The 20,642-nt window shown below is 49.4% G+C and overlaps 1 protein-coding gene across 1 annotated transcript; it reads left to right on the top strand.

The window, feature by feature from the left end:
• The first annotated feature begins 51 nt into the window (after window positions 1–51).
• On the top strand, window positions 52–19,890 carry ZNF132 (zinc finger protein 132). Its single transcript, XM_054462953.2, has 4 exons — window positions 52–335; window positions 12,663–12,911; window positions 15,454–15,622; window positions 17,441–19,890. Exons 2-4 carry the CDS (start codon window positions 12,849–12,851, stop codon window positions 19,327–19,329), a joined length of 2,121 nt encoding a protein of 706 aa, XP_054318928.1. The 5' UTR covers window positions 52–335; window positions 12,663–12,848; the 3' UTR covers window positions 19,330–19,890.
• The last annotated feature ends 752 nt before the right edge of the window (window positions 19,891–20,642 follow it).

Below are 20,642 nucleotides of genomic sequence, written 5' to 3'. Positions count from 1 at the left end.
GAAGTCCAGCCCCCATAGCTCACATTGGCCCAATAAGCGCGCAGACGCTTGCGCACAGCCTTCTGGGTTATGTGGTTCCTGCCTGTTTTTCCGCGTGGAGGCGGGGCCATTACCGGTCTCCATGGCAACGGCTAAGCACCGCCCCGCTGGACGCCTGGAAATGGAGTAGGGCAGCTGCCGCGGGTTTCCAAGAGCTCCACGGCACTGGTTGAGTCGCCCGGCAGGTTGTCCCGCGTTGGGGATTCCCAGTTCCTGGCGCCCACCTAAGCAGCCCTGGAGACTAAACCCTGCAGGTGTGAAAGCAGAAACTGCGGAGGTTCCAGAAGGCAACACCAGTAGGTAGCACGGAGGAGAAAACGCACCGGGTAGGGCAGGTGGAGGTGGAGGAGCTGATGCCTGGAGCTCCGGGTTCCCTTCCCAGCTCAGCCTGTCACTGACTGTGCATCCTGGGCGAGGATTTGATCTCTCTGTGTGTCAGTGTCCCGTAAAGGTTTAAGGTCCGTTTTTCAACCTCTACACCAAGAATTCTCAGCCTGTAATGACGCTACCCGCTTGTCATTTGTCTTGAGTCTGTGATTGTTCTTGGACGCTCGCCCAAAACTTGTTTTCCTTGTAACTTGGACGAGCAGAAGGTAATTGCCCAGCCTTGCTTGTCCTTAGACCATCTAGTTCTTGCTTTGCCCCACACATCACAACATGGATGCTTTGTTCCTTTTTTCTCTGGACCAATCTGTCTTTGACACATAACAACAAAAGGCAGGGCAGTCTCAATGTAGACTGACCATGTTGGCAGAGAATAAACGATTCTCTCTTTGTTGCTTCCTTGTGAGGGTCTTGTTTTTAGGACCCTTAGATAGTTCTCAGATGTCAAGTACGTTAATTCATTTTGTCTTCCTCTATACCCACCTCCATCTATAAATATCTGTCTACTGTCAGCTATAACTGTCCACAGAATTGATTCTATTTGTAGATCCCTGTAGTGTAAGATAGCTCCACAATTTTTGAATGTTTTTATTTAAAATTTTCCTGCTTTGAAAGAATTTAAGAACACTTAAGTACTACTGTGATTTAATCAAATCCTTAGAGACATTATTAACGTTTCAAGCAATTTTTTTTTTACTTTTTTTTTTTTTTTTTGAGACAGGGTCTCACTCTGTTACCCAGGATGGAGTGCAGTGGTGCATACTCGGGTCACTGCAACCTCCGCCTCCCATGCTCAAACAATCCTCCAACCTCAGCCTCCCAAGTAGCTGGAACTACAGGCAGGAGCCACGATGCCTGGTGTATTAGTCTGTTTTCACGTTGCTGATAAAGACATATCTGAGACTGGGTAATTTGTAAAGAAAAAGAGGTTTAGTGGACTCACAGTTCCACGTGGCTGGAGAGGCCTCACAATCATGGCAGAAGGTGAAAGGCATGTCTTACATGGCAGCAGGCAAGAGCAAATGAGAGTCAAGCAAAAAAGGAAACACCTTATGAAACCGTCAGATCTCGTGAGACTTACTCACTACCACAAGAACAGTATGTGGGAAACTGTCCCCATGATTCAGTTACCTCTAACTGGGGCCCCTTCCACAACATGTAGGAATTATGAAAGCTACAATTCAAAATGAGATTTGGTTGGGGACACTGCCAAACCATATCATTCTGCTCCTCGCCCCTCCCAAACCTCGTGCTCACATTTCAGAACCAATCATGCCTTCCCAACAGTCCCCCAAAGTCTACTTATTTCAGCATTAACTCAAAAGTCCACAGTCCAGAATTTCATCTGAGACAAGGCAATTCCCTTCTTCCTATGAGCCTGTAAAATCAAAAGCAAGTTAGTCACTTCCTAGATACAATTGGGGTACAGCCATTGGATAAATACACCCATTCCAAATGGGAAAAATTGGCCAAAACAAAGGGGCTAAAGGCCCCATGAAAGTCTGAAATCCAGCAGGACAGTCAAATCTTAAAGTTCCAAAATAATCTCCTTTGACTCCATGTCTCACATCCAGGTCACGCTGATACAAGCAGTGGGTTACCATGGTCTTGGGCAGCTGCGGCTCTGTGGCTTTGCAGGGTACAGCCTCCCTCCCAGTGCTTTCATGGGCTGGTGTTGAGTGTCTGTGGCTTTTCCAGGTGCGTGGTCCAAGCTGTTGGTTGTATCTACCATTCTGGAGTCTGGAGGATGGTGGCCCCCTTCTCACAGTTCCACTAGGCAGTACCCCAGTGGGGACTCAGTGTGGGGTCTTCAACCCCACATTTCCCTTCAGCACTGCCCTACCAGAGGTTCTCCATGAGGGCCCTGCCCCTGCAGCAAACTTTTGCCTGGTCCAAATCCGGGCATTTCCATACATCTTCTGAAATCTAGGTGGAGGTTCCCAAACCTCAGTTCTTGAATTCTGTGCACCCACAGGCTCAACACCATGTGGGAGCTGCCAAGGGTTGAGGCTTGCACCCTCTGAAGCCACAGCCTAAGCTGTACCTTGGCTCCTTTTAGCCATGGATCAAGCAGCTGGGATGCAGGGCACCAAGTCTGTAGGCTGCACACAGCAGGGGGAGCCCATGAAACCATTTTTTCCTCCTAGGCCTCTGGGCCTGTGATGGGAAGGGCTGCCACAAAGGTCTCTGACATGTCCTGGAGACATTTTCCCCATTGTCTGGGCAATTAACATTTGACTCCTGGTTACTTATGTAAATTTCTTGAATTTCTCCACAGAAAATGTGTTTTTCTTTTCTGTTGCATGGTCAGGCTGCAAATTTTCTGAACTTTTATGCTCTGTTTCCCTTTTAAAACTGAATGCTTTTAACAGTATCAAAGTCACCTCTTGAATGCTTTGCTGCTTAAAAATTTCTTCCACCAGATACTTTATTTTTATTTATTTTTATTTTTTTGAGTTGGAGTCTCGCTCTGTCACCCAGGCTGGAGTGCAGTGTTGCAATCTTGGCTCACTGCAAGCTCCACCTGTTAGGTTCATGCCAGTCTCCTGCCTCAGCTTCCTGAGTAGCTGGGACTACAGGCGCCCGCCATCATGCCCGGCTAATTTCTTTGTATTTTTTTAGTACAGACGGGGTTTCACCGTGTTAGCCAGGATGGTCTTGATCTCCTGACCTCGTGATCCGCCTGCCTCGGCCTCCCAAAGTGCTGGGATTACAGGCGTGAGCCACTGCACCCGGACCAGATACTTTGTCATCTCCCTCAAATCCAAAGTTCCACAAATCTCTACGGCAGGGGCAAAATGCCACCAGTCTCTTTGCTAAAACATAGCAAGCATCACCTTTACTCCAGTTCCCAACAACTTCCTCATCTCCATTTGAGACTACCTCAACCTGGAGTTCATTGCCCATATCATTATCAGCATTTTGGTCAAAGCCATTCAACAAGTCTCTAGGAAGTTCCAAACATTCCCACATTTTCCTGTCCTCTTCTGAGGCTTCCAAACTGTTCCAACCTCTGCCTGTTACCCAATTCCAAAGTTGCCTCCACATTTTCGGGTATCTTTATAGCAGTACCCCACTCTACCAATTTACTGTATTCATCTGTTTTCACATTGCTGATAAGGACATAGTCCAGACTGGGTAATTTATGAAGACAAAGAGGTTTAATGAACTCACAGTTCCATGTGGCTGGGAGGCCTCACAATCATGGCAGGAGGTGAAAGCCGTGTCTTACATGGTGGCAGGTAAGAGCAAATGAGAGCCAAGCAAAAGAGGAAACCCATTATAAAACCGTCAGGTCTCTTGAGACTTATTCACTACCATGAGAACAGTGTGGGGAAACTGCCCCCATGACTCACTTATCTTCTGCCGGGTCCCTCCCACAACATGTGGGAATTATGGGAGTTACAATTCAAGATGAGATTTGGGGGGGGACACAGCCAAACCATATCAACTGGCTAATTTTATGTACTTTTTTTGTAGAAACAGGGCTTCACCATGTTTCTCAGACTGGTCTCGAACTCCTGTACTCAAGCAATCCACCTGCCTCAGCCTCCCAAACTGCTAGGATTACAGTCATGACCCATCATGTCCAATCTTAAGTAATGTTTAATGTTTGGAGACATTTAACTTCTTAAACACTTTATTTTTACATTATCCATCTAATGTGTAATTCTTTAGGCAAATGTTAATCACTTAATACTTAGAAAAATGCTAATTGTTTGAAACATTCTTTTTTTTTTAAGTATTTATTGATCATTCTTGGGTGTTTCTCAGAGAGGGGGATGTGGCAGGGTCATGGGATAATAGTGGAGAGAAGGTCAGCAGATAAACACATGAACAAAAGTCTCTGGTTTTCCTAGGCAGAGGTCCCTGCAGCCTTCGGCAGTGTTTATGTCCCTGGGTACTTGAGATTAGGGAGTGGTGATGACTCTTAACAAGCATGCTGCCTTCAAGCATCTGTTTAACAAAGCACATCTTGTACCGCCCTTAATCCATTTAACCCTGAGTTGACACAGCACATGTTTCAGAGAGCAGGGGGCTGGGGGCAAGGCCATAGATCAACAGCATCCCAAGGCAGAGGAATTTCTCCTAGTACAGAACAAAATGGAGTCTCCTATGCCTACTTCTTTCTACACAGACACAGTAACAATCTGATCTCTCTTTAGTTTCCCCAAATTTCCCCCTTTTCTTTTCCACAAAACCGCCACCGTCATCATGGCCCGTTCTCGATGGTCGCTGTCTCTTCGGAGCTGTTGGGTATACCTCCCAGACGGGGCGGCCGGGCAGAGGCGCTCCTCACTTCCCAGATGGGGCGGCCGGGCAGAGGCGCTCCTCACTTCCTCCCAGATGGGGTGGCGGCTGGGCAGAGGCGCTCCTCACCTCCCAGACCGGGTGGCCGGGCAGAGGTGCTCCTCACCTCCCAGACGGGGCGGCCGGGCAGAGGTGCTCCTCACTTCCCAGACAGGGTGGCCAGGCAGAGGCGCTCCTCACCTCCCAGACGGGGTGGCTGGGCAGAGGCGCTCCTCACTTCCCAGATGATGGGCGGCCGGGCAGAGGCGCTCCTCACTTCCCAGACAGGGCGGCCGGGCAGAGACACTCCTCACCTCCCAGACGGGGCGGCCGGGCAGAGGCGCTCCTCACATCCCAGAAGATGGGCGGCCGGGCAGAGGCGCTCCTCAATTCCCAGACGGGGCGGCCGGGCAGAGGGGCTCCTCACATCCCAGACGAAGGGTGGCCAGGCAGAGACGCTCCTCACTTCCCAGACGGGGTGGCGGCCGGGCAGAGGCTGTAATCCCAGCACTTTGGGAGGCCAAGGCAGGCGGCCGGGAGGTGGAGGTTGTAGCGAGCCGAGATCACGCCACTGCACTCCAGCCCAGGCAATATTGAGCATTGAGTGAGCGAGACTCCCTCTGCAATCCTAGCACCTCGGGAGGCCGAGGCGGGCAGATCACTCGAGGCCAGGAGCTGGAGACCAGCCCGGTCAACACGGCGAAACCCCGTCTCCACCAAAAATACAAAAACCAGTCAGGCATGGCGGCGCACGCCTGCAATCCCAGGCACTCGGCAGGCAGAGGCAGGAGAATCACAGGAGCCCGAGGCAGGGAGGTTGCAGCGAGCTGAGATCACGGCAGTACAGTCCAGCCTCGGCAACAGAGGGAGACCGAAGAAAGAAGGAGGGAGAGGGAGAGGGAAACATTCTTAATGAATTGGGCATGAAATAAAAATAGCAACAAATTGCCTTCTGTACACACAAGAGCCTCCTCTTTTTGGCTCAGACCCCTACCCTGCACAGGATTAGCACTAAGGGTGGTCACCTGGGGCAGCTGATTGAACCTAGCCAACGTGGTCCTTTGGTTAAGCTCCTGCATTGTTGGCCAGGCACGGTGGCTCACGCCAGTAATCCCAGCACTTTGGGAGGCCGAGGCAGGCATATCACTTGAGGTGAGGAGTTTGAGACCAGCCTGGCGAATATATGGTGAAACTCCGTCTCTAGTAAAAATACAACAATTAGCCAGGCCTGGTGGCACACGCCTGTAAGTCCAGCTACTTTGGAGGCTGAGGCAGGAGAATTGCTTGAAACCGGGAGGCAGAGGTTGCAGTGAGCTGAGATCATGCCACTGCACTCCAGCCTGAGCACCAGAGTGAGACTCTGCCTCAAAAAAAAGAGAGAAAAGAAAAGAAAGGACAAGAAAAGAAAGAAAAGGAAAGGAAAGCAAAGGAAAGAAAAGAAGAGAAGAAAAGAAAAAAGGAGAGAGGTCAGGTGCAGTGGCTCATGCCTGTAATCCCAGCACTTTGGGAGGCTGAGGTGGGTGGATCACGAGGTCAGGAGATAGAGACCATCTTGGCCAACATGGTGAAACCCTGTCTCTACTAAAATACAAAAAATTAGCTGGGCGAGGTGGCGTGTGACTGTAATTCCAGCTACTTGGGAGGCTGAGGCAGGGGAATCTCTTGAACCCAGGAGGCGGAGGTTGCAGTGAGCTGAGATCGCACCACTGCACTCCAGCCGGCGACAGAGAAGGACTCCGTCTCAAAAAAAAAAAAAAAAAGAGAGAGAAAGAAATTATCCAGTCAGGCTCCTTGCTTGGAATGGAGTCATGTCCATGTCAAACCCCATCATGAGTGAGCATGATACCACCCCAATGTGTGCCAGGCCCCTACCATCCCTCCAAGGTAGTATAAACAGGAAACAGGGAGTGACTTACATTGAGCAACTGGGAAGTCACCATAAAACAGAGATGGGCTTCCACCACAGAACCCAGTGGTGTGATAGCTCTGCCAAGGTCCCTCAGCGGGTTGCAAAGTACAACATGGGTTCTGTTGGTTTCTCCACATGCAGGGCCATCATAGTACAACATGGGTTCTGTCAGCTTCTCCACATGCAGGGCCATCATGGAGTGTCTCCTCAGGGAGGACTCCTTCTACACAAGGTTTAGCTGTGGCTGAAGGCTACTCATGTAGGGCCGGGGTTTTTTTGTTTGTTTCTTTTGTTTTGTTTTTTGAGATGGAGTCTCGCTCTGTTGCCCAGGTTGGAGTGCAGTGGCATGATCTTGGCTCACTGCAATCTCCACCTTCCAGAATCAAGTGATTCTCCTGCCTCAGCCTCCTGAGTAACTGGGATTACAGGTGCCTGCCACCACACCCGGCTAATTTTTCTGTTTTTAGTAGAGACAGTGTTTCATCATGTTGGCCAGGCTGGTCTCAAACTCCTGACCTCAAATGATCTGCCTGCCTCGGCCTCCCAAAGTGCGGGGATTACAGGCGTGAGCCACCACGCCCAGCTGTGTTTTTTGTTTGTTTGTTTCTGGTGAGGGAGACAGGGTCTTGCTCTGTCACCCAGGCTGGGGTACAGTGGCTCTAACTCAGCTCACTGCAACCTCCGCCTCCTGAGGTCAAGCAATCCTCCTGCCTCAGCCTCTGGTGTAGCTGGGATTACAGATGCGCGTCACCATGCCCAGCTGATTTTTGTATTTTTTGTAAAGAGGGGGTTTTGCCATGTTAGCCAGGTTGGTCTCAAACTCCTGACCTCAGGTGATCCCCCTGCCTCAGCCTCCCAAAGTGCTGGGATTACCGGCATGAGGCACCACACCCGGCGAGTGTGAATTCTTTTATACTAAATAGAGGAGCTGAAGACTTTCCTACATTTACTATAATCAAAGGCTTTTCTCGAGGGTGAAGTTTCTGGTGCCAAGCAAGGCAGGAGCTGTGGCTGATGCTCTCCCATGCTGGCTGCACTCATAGAGGGTTTTCCAGTGTGAATCACTTTGTGCACATCAAGGCAGGAGCTGCAATTTTTTGCTCTCCGACATGCTACACTCACAATGTTGTAAATTGCTGGTGCTAAATAGGATTAAAATTGAGAATAGGCTTTCCAACATTAGCTGCGTTGCAGTGGGCCTGTCTCTGATGAGAATTCTGCAGGATGAGGTTTCATATTTCACTGAAAGCTTTCATGTAGTTATTGCATTTGTACAACCATTCTCCGGTGTTAATTTGTTTTTGCTAATGAAAGCAGAACTCTGAATATAACATGTATGAACCTCAAGTCAGGTACCAGGGAAGCCACCAGGACAGCTGGCAGTGCCCCACATTCTCTGAACTTAGGAGTCCTTCATAGGGTATGACCATTTTGATACAGAATAGAGTTTTGCAAAATTTTGCTCATGGCTGGGCCACACTCCTTGCACTTATGGGGACTTTCTCTGGGGTGAACATTTTGGTGCTCAAAGGAGGTGGAGTTCTGGCTGGAGGATTCCCCATGTTACTACACTCGTAAGGCCCTTTGAAGATGTGCATGTACTCCTGCTTTCTCAGGATGAAGACAAAAGTGAAGGCCTTCCCATGCTTATAATACACTTGCAATTTTTTCCAGTGTGAGGTTTTTTGGTAGGAGAAAAGGTTTGCTTCTCCTCAAACACATTTCCATATGCTGTGTATTTATCAGATATCTCTTCAGTGTCAGTTCTCTGTAGGTTCTGCAAAATGTGGAGCTGCAGGGCCCTAGTGTCTGGTGATAGGCCAGTACCATGCAGTGAGTGAAGTCCAGGTCTTGAACCATTGACACTTATGCCCATACTCCTCAAATGGAACAAGCCAGTCTCATGGAAGAAGAGGTTTTCAAAAACTATTTAGGTATTTATGTATTTATTTATTTTAGAGATAGGATCTCGTTATGTTGCCCAAGCTGGACTCAAACTCCTGGGCTCAAGCACTCCTCCTGCCTCAGCATCCCAAGTAGGTGGGACTGTAGGTATGAGCCACCACGTGCAAATAACAACTATTTAAAGATACATTATCAGTTCAAGACACATTAAAGGGAGGCCAATGGTAGAGGACCTGGCCACTGGAGGGGAGGAGGGGAGAAGGGGAAAGAATGAATCTTGGAAGACAGAGAGGAAGCCATCCAGGAAACAGGAGTCAGGGGAAAGTACGATAGAGTGTCAGAAGAAGGTCAGGAAAAATTTTTTAAAAAGGCATGGCTATACATCCTGGTGCCAGGACAACGGAGGGCACAACTCAGGTACCAGGTGAGCCACCAGGGCACTGCCAACAGCTCTCCCACAGCTGTCTTCCACTCAACAGAACTGGTGCACCATGGGGCCTCTCTGTCCATGGCCTAATTCAAGCCACCTTGACCACCAGCCAGGTCTCTTCATTTGTTCTAGTTAGGTGATCACATGGCAGGGGTGGCAGCAGTGATCCTATAGCGCTCTCATCAAGTGGTTTGTGAGAAGGCAGCCCACGTCAAGGTGATCCACCCCATGACAAACCACCATTGGTGAAGATCACCTGTGCAGGTATATAGTTGGTAAGAACTGAACCTCACAAAGTCAATGCTCAGTGACCCCACAATCAATGACCATGTCAGTGCCCACTGGGACTCACAAGGGACAGCTGGCAGAAAACTCCTACTAGAGTGAGGGAATGTGGCAGAAAGCACAGAAAAGTCACAGATCCTGACAGGGTAACCTAGTCAGGAAACGACCCAGCTGCATGTGATATGCTACACAGGTTTTGAGACTTCCGATTCCAGGTGGGCATTGAGGGGTGAGATTTCCGGCACCGCCATAGTGGTCCTCATTTTGTGGCTGGTGGATTGGGCTACAGGAGGCCTCTAGAGCTGGAGAATGGTGTAGGAGTGGGTGCAGGGACCATCACTGTGGCTTCACAAGGTTGTCAAGATCCCAGGGCAGAAGGTGTGGGGGTTTGTGCTGCAGCCAGGGATAAGTAGCAGTGAAAGGTGATGCCAGCTGGGCTTCTGGGTCCGGTGGGGACTTGGGGAACTTTTCTGTCTAGCTAAAGGACTGTAAACGCACCAATCAGCACTCTGTGTCTAGCTAAAGGTTTGTAAACGCACCAATCAGCACTCTGTAAAAATGCACCAATCAGTGCTCTGTGTCTCCCTAAAGGTTTGTAAACGCACCAATCAGTGCTCTGTGTCTAGCTAATCGGCTGGGGACTTGAAAAACTTTTCTGTCTAGCTAAAGGATTGTAAATACACCAATCAGTGCTCTGTGTCTAGCTAAAGGTTTGTAAACTCACCAATCAGCACTCTGTAAAAATGGACCAATCAGTGCTCTGTAAAATGGACCAATCAGCAGGATGTGGGCAGGGCCAAATAGAATAAAAGCTGGCCACCCAAGCCAGCAGCTGCAACCTGCAGGTCCTCTTCCATGCTGTAGAAGCTTTGTTCTTTTGCTCTTCACAATAAATCTTGCTGCTGCTCACTCTTTGGGTCCACACTACCTTTATGAGCTGTAACACTCACCACAAAGGTCTGCAGTTTCACTCCTGAAGCCAGCGAGACCACAAACCCACTGGGAGGAACAAACAACACCGGACACGCCACCTTTAAGAGCTGTAACACTCACTGTGAAGGTCTGCAGCTTCACTCCTGAAGTCAGCAAGACCACGAACCCACCAGGAGGAATGAACAACTCTGGATGTGCCACCTTTAAGAGCTGTAACACTCACTGCGGCTTCACTCCTGTGGTTTCAGTCCTGAAGTCAGCAAGACCATGAACCCACCAGAAGGAAAAAACTCCAGACACATCTGAACATCTGAAGGAACAAACTCCAGACACACTATCTTTAAGACTGTAACACTCACCACGAGGGTCCGCAGCTTTATTCTTGAAGTCAGCGAGACCAAGAACCCACCGGAAGGAAACAATTCCGGACTCAGCAGGACACTGGCCAGTGCCAGGGCCAGCAGCACCTCCCACAGGGAACAATGGAAAGGCAGAGGAAAACCTAGATTTCATGTGTAGGGGAAAGAGGAGACACAGTAGCCTTACCTAGTGAGAACAGGAGTACAAAGCTGTGTAGTATCATGTCACTGTAGAAGCCCCCTTGGACCTCACTAAGGAGCCCCACATTTTTGGAAGATGTACTGACCCTGTCCTCAAAGGTCACTAAGCCCTGCAACACCAAGCCAATGGGCAGACAGATGTGATCTAAGCACTGAGCATGAGCCCTAGCCACTGGTCCTTAGTCTCAACACTTCACCTTGCGGGCCCATCTGTAACTCCATCCTAAAACCCTCCTTCCCAAATCCTATCTTCAGGCCCTTCACTGGTCCAGGCCACCAACATAATGCAGTCTGGACGTCCTGAAGCCACACCAGAATTCTATATATCCAGAGGCGCATTTGATACCTCCACTCACAGGTCTCCAGACAATTCAGACTCTATACCTACAAAATCCATTGCGAATCTTCCATGAAACACCCTCCTCCTGCCAACCGCCAACCTCTATTCTCCACAGGAGGCATCCTAATTCTTCCTAACTACTTGGGATGATCCTTCACCCCTACTCATGCTTATTCCACTTATCTAAGGTAGCAAAAAATTCCATTAGCTCTATCTTGAAGATCCATTGGGAATCTGATCACTTCTCCCATCCTTCTTGCTTCCGTTCTGGACAGGCCACTATCATAACTGTCTGGAACAATACTGCAATAACCTCCCCCAGTCTCCCTGCTTCCAGCCCCGCTACAACCACCTTCTACAGTAGTGTGTTCATTCAGCAGCCACTGAAATACTTTCCAAATTCTAACTCAGGTCATGTCCATCCCTTTTCTGTTCAACACCTTTCATGACTCCCAGGCGCCCTCAGTGTGCCAGGAGAGGCAGGACTCCTTTTACGCTCTCCACTCGCTGCCAAGGGGGCACGAGAGCCTTCCTGAACGCTTAGGTCAGTGTCAAGTCCAAGTCTTCGCATATGCAGATCCCTCCTCCTGTACCCTCCACATCTCAACAAACTGATTTCTGAAATGGTGACCCCCAACCTGTGAACGCTCCACACTATTCAGTGGGGCCCCCAGAGGACCTGGGGCAGATACTTCTCAATGGGAGACTTAGGACAATGGTGCTGAGTCCAGCGGAGTGGGTGCCAGGAGACCTTTGGCGCACGGTCCATGCCTACAGCCGGGGGCACGCTGGGTCAAGACCTCCCAACGCGTAGCTTTTCTTGGCCTCGGCCTCGCGCTCCATAAAGCCGACACAACGCCAAGGGCCACGACTCCCGGGAGCCCCAGACACCTCCGCGCGGTGCAACCTGAGTGTCCCACTGGGCCGGCTTCATCTAAGGCGGGGGGCGAACACTGGGGCTCGGGGGCGATATTCGCCGCGGTGGGGGCGCTTGTATGTCACGAAGGCGGAACTTCCCCGACTCTCGTGCCTTTCTCGCTCCTGTTTCACTGGGCCCAGGGAGCCTCCAAGATTCCGTCCCTCGCCTGACAACGCGGTCCCTTCAAAAAAAGACAAAATCGAGAAATGACAAAGTGATGGTCCGAAGAGGACCGCAGAAGTCCTGCTTCCAGGCTGTGATTGGCCCGGAAGTGCCCGTCTCCCGGGCTGCCAATGGCCAGCCCTAAGGCACCGCGAGGGTCCTTCTGGATAATGTAGTTTGCGTTGCGTGAGCGGGGACGCAATAAACGCCATTCCTCAATCACCTGGGCAACGACCTAGCGGTAGCGGGACGGACATAGGGAAATAGCGTCAGAGACGGCGGGGATCCTTGAGCCAATGAAAGCTCGGACCAGCGGCAAGTCCGAGCTGTCATTGAGAGGCGGGACTTCCGGTGCCGCCATTGTGGTCCTCATTTTGCGGCTGGTGGGTTGGGCTACAGCAGGCTTCTGGAGCCAGACTAGGGCATGGGAGTGGGTTCAGGGACCGTCACCGCGCCTTCACACGCACCATAGTCCCCGGCTAATTACTCTGCTTTTATGACCCAAGGTGTTCCCGAAAGTGGAGCCAGCGCCACGCGTCTGCAGGGTCTCCATACCCAGCCTTCGTCCCTGCGGTGCCCGGAGGCTTTGCGCGCATTTTGCATTCGGGAAGACAGGTCCTGAGTGCGACCGTCACCCAGCGGAAGTGTGAGGGTTCGGCCCAGCGGCAGGGCTAGCCCTGGCGCCTCCTGTTATGGCCCTGCCCAGCCCACAGGTTCCAATGGGGTTGCCAGCGTCGCTGATGGGCCCGGCGCAGGTGAGTGGAGTGTGCCCCAGGCACTCACCCGCTGGGATTCTGGCCCTCAGGATCCTGAAGCTCAGATAGAGGGGATGTTGGTGTCCTGGGACTCTTGATCGTGTCCTGTCCTCACACGTGGGTCTTGGGCCCTGCCCTGGGAGTCACTTACCCTTACCATCCTGAATCCAGGCCAGGGGTTATATCGAGGGATTCCCATTTCTGGAATCCTGTGGAATGACATCTGGAAGGCTGTCCCAGGCACAGTGACCAGCATGTGTACCTTGCTTAGTGGTGATGAAATGGAAGCATTCTGGGTACTCCATTTAGGTCTCCATTTAGTATGGTGGAAACAGAGCAGGGAAACCAAGAGTTAGGCCTGGAATGGCAGCCTGAGGAGCTGGACCTCTATTCTGATGGTGGTGGGAGCCATGGAGGGTTTGGAGCAGAGGAAGTAGGTGCTCTGACTCCAGTCTTAACAGACTCCCTATGGATGCCTCGTGGTCATCAGACTGGAGGGATGGTGATGGTGGAGCAGGAAGGCCAGTGAGGAGCTGACAGACGTGGTCCAGATGTATGCTTTGGGTAGCTGGACAGAGGGGTGCCTGTGGAGGTAGGACAGATGGTTGGCTTCTGAATCTGCCCACCATGGATTACCTGATGTGGGACAGTGAAAGAAAGTGAAATGTTAAGATTGACCTAAGGCTGAGCGCAGTGGCTCACACCTGTAATCCCAGCACTTTGGGAGGCCGAGATGGCCGGATCACTTGAGGTCAGGAGTTCAAGACCAGCCTGGCCAACGTGGCAAAACCCCATCTCTACTAAAAATACAGAAAAATTAGCCAGGGCATGGTAGTGTGCACCTGTAATCCCAGCAACTTGGGAGACTGAGACAAAAGAATCGTTTGAATCTGGGAGATGGAGGTTGCATTGAGCTGAGATCGTGCCACTGCGCTCCAGCCTGAGTGACAGAGCGAGACTCTTAAAAAAAAAAAATTGCCAGGCGTGGTGGCTCACGCCTGTAATCCCAGCACTTTGGGAGGCCGAGGCAGGTGGATCACTAGGTCAGGAGATTGAGACCATCCTGGCTAACACGGTGAAACCCCATCCCTACTAAAAATACAAAAAATTAGTCAGACGTGGTGGTGGGTGACTGTAGTCCCAGCTACTCGGGAGGCTGAGGCAGGAGAATGGCTTGAACCCGGGAGGCGGAGCTTGCAGTGAGCCAAGATCGCGCCACTGCACTCCAGCCTGGGTGACAGAGCGAGACTCTGTCTCAAAAAAAAAAAAAAAAAAAAAAAAAAAAATTGACCTTAGATCTTTCAGATGTGGAAGTTGGTGGGAGGAGTAGATTTCAGGGGGAAGATAAAGAGTTGGATTTTGGCCATGTTGTATTTGAGATGTCCCAGACACTACCAAATTGAGGTGCCAAGTAGACCACTAAACATGTGATTATGAAATTATGTCGGGTTTAGGCTGGAAACATTCAAGGGATGGATGCTTGTGTGTGGACACTGCATGCAGTTGTGGGTTGGGTTGAAGATAGTGGCTGAGCCTCCTGAGCAGAGAGTAGGTCTAGGACAACAGTGAAGCATAGCAGCAAAAGTAGGATGAGAGTCAGGCTTTGGTTTAGGTTGATTTACCTCTCTACGGCTCACTACATTGTTGCGGCCATCCTTCTTGTGGTCAGGGCATGTTATCTCTTCTTAAGTAGGGTCCTGGGGTTTTTGTCAGGTTGGTGGAGTGGCAAGATCAGAAAGGGTCAGCCTAAGCTGAGTCCCCAAGCTAAGGTGGGGGCCAGTGGGTCTTGGATTTGAGTGTTAGGAAGAGCAAGGACAGCTATGACTGGGAGGAGACAACACATACAAAGGCAAAGATATAAGAGGGAAAAGATATTTGAGATCTGCTTATGGTTCTGGGCAGCTGATGGTTGAAGGAACAGGGCAGGCAGGGGAGGCATTGACTTGAGGGGCTATGACTGCCTCTGGCAGTGGGGTTTTTGGAGCTCTGTAGCTGGCTTGGTCCAGGAATGGATCCTGGTTGCATCTGTCAGGTATGCCATGTGCATGGTGAGATGCTAGGGAGAATGCCTACAGTGTGAACAGGGAGGGGGTGGAAATATAAGCACCGTATGGTCTGAGGAGTGACATGTAAAGGTGAGGGAATGTGAACCATTGGGCCCATGGCCCTGGTACAAGAGGCTTAAGAAAGGGAAGCCCAAATTTTCTTATGTTTGGGAGGTATGAGCCAGAAGACACAAAGAAAAGTGGCCAGCAGGAGGGAGGAGGCAGCATCCATCTGCCCACCTGCCTGTTGTTCCTCTAGGTTGGGTTGGCCTGGATACAGTGACCAGTGGGAATACTAGGAGAGAGGGGCACCATTAATTCCAGGGCATGTTAGGTAGGGGCCCTGAGGAAGAAGATAAGCTGTGGATGGGTGAGTAGTGGATGGACTGAGAGGATCATAAGAAAAAGAGATGTTAGTGGTAGATGTATCAGGATTCTGAGTCACACAGCAAGGTCCTGCATATTTCCATTTGACCAATTGTTTGTTTCTTTGTCAGCATACCTGTTGGCCCTGTGGCTCAGCTGTCCCGACATTGAAGAGCCTGGTAACCTTTGAAGATGTGGCTGTATATTTCTCCCAGGAGGAGTGGGAGCTCCTTGATGCAGCCCAGAGGCACCTGTACCACAGAGTGATGCTGGAAAACCTTGAGCTTGTGACCTCACTTGGTAATGCCCTGTCTCAGCATGGTGATGACCACCTTACGCCTTGTGTCTTTTCCCCATAGAAAACTCTGTTCATCCCAAAGCCAGATCATGGGTACTGCTTCCTTCTCAGGTTTCCTGTTGTAGGTGCTGGGGTGCTGAGATTCTGCTGTGTGTACTTCCCCGTGTCTCTCTGAGCAGCCTCATGAGCTTTCCTAATAGCTGTTGCCCAGGATCCCTGTGGAGGCAAAGGTTGGGGATCAGACACCTCGAGTCTACCTAACAGATCCCACTGAGCTTCACCAATCCCTGGTCGGGTTACCCAGTATGAGGCCATGCCCAGATTCTGTCTCTTTCCCCAATGAGATTTTTTTTTTTTTTTTTTTTTTTGAGATGGAGTCTCGCTCTGTCTCCCAGGCTGGAGTGCAGTGGCGCGATCTTGGCTCACTGCAAGCTCTGCCTCCCAGGTTCACGCCATTCTCCTGCCTCAGCCTCCCGAGTAGCTGGGACTACAGGTGCCTGCCACCACACCCGGCTAATTTTTTTGTATTTTCAGTAGAGATGGGGTTTCACTGTGTTAGCCAGGATGGTCTCAATCTCCTGACCTCGTGATCCACCCACCTCAGCCTCCCAAAGTGCTGGGATTACAGGCGTGAGCCACCACGCCCAGCACCCAGTGAGATATTTTTTAAAAACAGCTTTATTAAGATAAACCATACAATTCATCTTTTAAAGTACACAGTTTAGTGATTTCTATGTTTTCACATGGTATAATCATTGCTATAATGTAATTTTGGCATATTTTCATCACCTAAAGAGAAACTGTAGGTCCCATTAGCAGTCCCATTAGCTGTCACTCCCCATCTTCCCTTATCCTTTCCCCCCCGGTCCTAGGCAACCACTAATCTACTTTCTGACTATTTAGATTTATGTTTCCTAGACATTTTATAGAATACTGTGTGTTTTTCTGTGACTGGCTTTCTCTTAGCATGTTTTTGAAGTTTATCAATGTTGTAGCATGTATCAGTATTTCATTCTTTTTTATAGCCAAATACTCCAGTGTATAGAAAGACTACAGTTTGTTTATCCATTTGTCAGTTGATGAGCATTTGACTTGTTTCCATTTTTTAGGTGTTAGAAAAAAATGCTGCTATAGAAGCTGGGCGAGGTGCCTATAATCCGGCTAACTCAGGAGGCTGAGGCAGGAGGATCACTTAAGCCTAGGAATTTGAGACCAACGTGGGCAACATAGCAAGACCCCATCTCAAATTTTAAAAAATTCTGCTATGAACAGTCTTGTACACATTTTTGTGTGGATGTTTTTAGTTCTCTTGTGTAGCTCTGTAGGAGCAGACTTGCCAAACTGTTTTCCAAATTGGCTGCACCATTTTACATCCCTGTCTGCAGTGTATAAGTGCTCCAGTTTTTCTACTTCATTTGTTGTCATTTTTTTTTTTTATTATAGCTATGCTAGTGGATGTGAAGTGGTATCTCATTGTGGTTTTGGCTTGCATACTCCTCATGATTAAGGATGCTGAACTTCTTTTCATATGCTTATTGGCCATTTGTGTATATATCTTCTTTTAGAGAAATGTCTATTTAAGTCCTTTGACCCATTTATGTGTCCTTGCCCCTGGTGAGGTCTCTCTTATTCTGTTGCTTGGCTGGTCCCTATCCTGCCAATAGTAATGGGCCCTTCTTCACCCTGATGATGGCCCTGTTGGCCTGTCGGCAATCCCTGGGACCTCTTCTTGGGTGTGAATTCCTGGGTAACATTTCTAATGAAGTCATCCATTCCCACCAAGTGGAATACTTAGTTAACTGGCATTTCTCTACTTTCAGGTTGTTGGCATGGAGTAGAGGGTGAGGAGGCCCATCCCAAGCAGAATGTTTCTGTAGAAGTGTTACAGGTCAGGATCCCTAATGCAGATCCTTCCACCAAGAAAGCTAACTCCTGTGACATGTGTGGGCCATTCTTGAAAGACATTTTGCACCTGGCTGAGCATCAGGGAACACACTCTGAGGAGAAACCCTACACATGTGGAGCATGTGGGAGAGACTTTTGGTTGAATGCAAACCTTCACCAGCACCAGAAGGAGCATAGTGGAGGGAAGCCCTTTAGATGGTACAAGGACAGGGACGCACTTTTGAAGAGCTCTAAAGTCCACCTGTCAGAGAACCCCTTCACTTGCAGGGAAGGTGGGAAGGTCATCCTGGGCAGCTGTGACCTCCTCCAGCTTCAAGCTGTTGACAGCGGGCAGAAGCCATATTCCAATCTTGGGCAGCTTCCAGAAGTCTGTACCACACAGAAACTCTTCGAGTGCAGCAACTGTGGAAAAGCCTTCCTGAAGAGCTCCACTCTCCTCAACCATCTGAGAACTCACTCTGAAGAGATACCATTTACATGCCCAACAGATGGAAATTTCTTAGAGGAGAAATCAATCCTTGGTAATCAAAAATTTCACACTGGGGAAATACCCCATGTGTGTAAGGAGTGTGGGAAGGCCTTTAGTCACTCATCTAAGCTGAGGAAGCACCAGAAATTTCACACTGAAGTAAAATATTATGAGTGCATTGCATGTGGGAAAACCTTCAACCACAAACTCACATTTGTTCATCATCAGAGAATTCACTCAGGAGAAAGACCTTATGAGTGCAGTGAATGTGGGAAAGCATTCAGTAACAGATCACACCTCATTCGGCATGAGAAAGTTCACACTGGAGAAAGGCCTTTTGAGTGCCTGAAATGTGGAAGAGCCTTCAGCCAAAGCTCCAATTTCCTTCGGCATCAGAAAGTTCACACACAGGTAAGACCTTATGGGTGCAGTCAATGTGGTAAATCCTTCAGCCGAAGCTCTGCTCTCATTCAGCACTGGAGAGTTCACACTGGAGAAAGACCGTATGAATGCAGTGAGTGTGGAAGAGCTTTTAACAATAACTCCAACCTTGCTCAGCACCAGAAAGTTCACACTGGAGAACGGCCTTTTGAGTGCAGTGAATGTGGAAGAGACTTCAGCCAAAGCTCCCATCTCCTTCGACATCAGAAAGTTCACACTGGAGAACGGCCTTTTGAATGCAGTGATTGTGGTAAAGCCTTCGGTAATAGCTCCACCCTCATCCAGCACCAGAAAGTACATACTGGGCAAAGGCCTTATGAGTGCAGCGAATGTAGGAAATCCTTCAGCCGCAGCTCCAGCCTGATTCAGCACTGGAGAATTCACACTGGAGAAAAGCCTTATGAGTGTAGTGAGTGTGGGAAAGCCTTTGCTCACAGCTCCACTCTCATTGAACACTGGAGAGTTCACACAAAAGAAAGGCCTTATGAGTGCAATGAATGTGGGAAATTCTTTAGCCAAAACTCCATTCTCATTAAGCATCAGAAAGTTCATACTGGAGAAAAGCCTTATAAATGCAGTGAATGTGGGAAATTCTTTAGCCGAAAATCTAGTCTTATTTGTCACTGGAGAGTTCACACTGGAGAAAGGCCTTATGAATGCAGTGAATGTGGGAGAGCCTTTAGCAGTAACTCCCACCTGGTTCGTCATCAGAGAGTTCACACACAAGAAAGGCCCTATGAGTGCATCCAGTGTGGAAAAGCCTTTAGTGAAAGATCTACACTTGTTCGGCACCAGAAAGTTCACACCAGAGAAAGGACTTATGAGTGTAGCCAGTGTGGGAAACTCTTCAGCCATCTTTGTAACCTTGCACAGCATAAAAAGATTCATACCTGAGTAGAGCCTTATGGAAGTGGTCTTTGTGAGAAAATCTTCAGCCAAGTCAAACTTCATGCAGCAGAATCCCCATACCAGAAAAATTACCTACATGTACTGCTAATGTGGAAAAGCCTTCAGAAGCTACTCTGTTTCTGACCAGCCCAGGAACCTTTGCAGGGCCATCTCACCCATGCAGCATAAGGCAAAAGCCATAGTCACTTTCCATCTTGCCTGGATCCAAAAGGTTTGCAGCAGTCCTGTCCTCATGCATGGGGAAAACTGTACCCTGAGCCTTCCTTCCTGTGTCCTCTAGGGATTCAGGACTGTCCTCAGCTCAATGGAATGGTTTAATTCCCATTGCCTCTGAGAGGGTTAGGCAGTGAACTGAACCGATGCTGGTTGAGGGGCCTTGAGGGAAATCTAATTTGAGCTCAGGAAGATGCACATTCCTTGTGGATGTGGTCAAGTCTGTGTTTAACCCCTAAGATGTGTCCATTGAGACCACAAATCACCCTCCACTGGAATCACCTACCTTGCCTGCACTAACTGGTGATAATAAAGACCTTATTGATCAGGTCACCTTTAATCTTAGGGGTTCTGTTGGGGTGGATAGAGTGGGGAGTGCCTTTTGGGGGCACAAAATCTGCCTAAGGGCACAGTAGAAGAGTGGGTAGTTGCTCTGTCCTGTTGTAGCCTACTTTGCATTGCTATGTGAAAGACTGGGAAAGACTGAAAGGCTCTGGATTGAACATAGTGGCCTATGTTTCAGTTACCGTAGGGCCCAGAGCTTACCCAGAGGAAAAATAAATTCGTCTACAACACTAAAATAGTCACAGGGTCACCAAGGCAAAGACCTAGAGGAGTCCATGGAGGACTCTATGTGCATAGAGAAACCCTGGATGTGAGGTAATAACCAGGGATTTGGGTAGACTGGTGAACTAGGGCACATGCCATCATGCACAAAGGAATAGCCATAGTTCCCCATCAACTGGGACTGTGCAGGGTGAGGGTGTGCAGAACAACTCCAGAGCTGCAGACCTTTGTATTTGCCATGTTAAAGTTCTTGCCACAGTTAAAGCAGATAAATGCAATGTCATGTACATTCACTTCACCTCTCTCAAACTGTATCTTGGCATCCGTCACTCCCCAGGTAGGAACTGGGAGCTGAGAGAAGCAATAGCCTGACGTCCAGGAAAGTGGTTTTTGTAGTCTGGCCAGGGTTTCTGGTCACTAACACACACTTCATGCCTTCACAGTCTTGCTGGCCAACAGAGTGCGCACAGGCAGATGGGGGCATTTAACACAGTTGACAGAGCTGGTATTTTAGAAGG

This window comes from Pongo pygmaeus, chromosome 20 (assembly GCF_028885625.2).
Source record: "Pongo pygmaeus isolate AG05252 chromosome 20, NHGRI_mPonPyg2-v2.0_pri, whole genome shotgun sequence".
Lineage (NCBI taxonomy): Eukaryota > Metazoa > Chordata > Mammalia > Primates > Hominidae > Pongo > Pongo pygmaeus.
The sequence above is the reverse complement of the archived record's forward strand: the minus strand, read 5'-3'. Positions and strand labels throughout refer to the sequence as shown.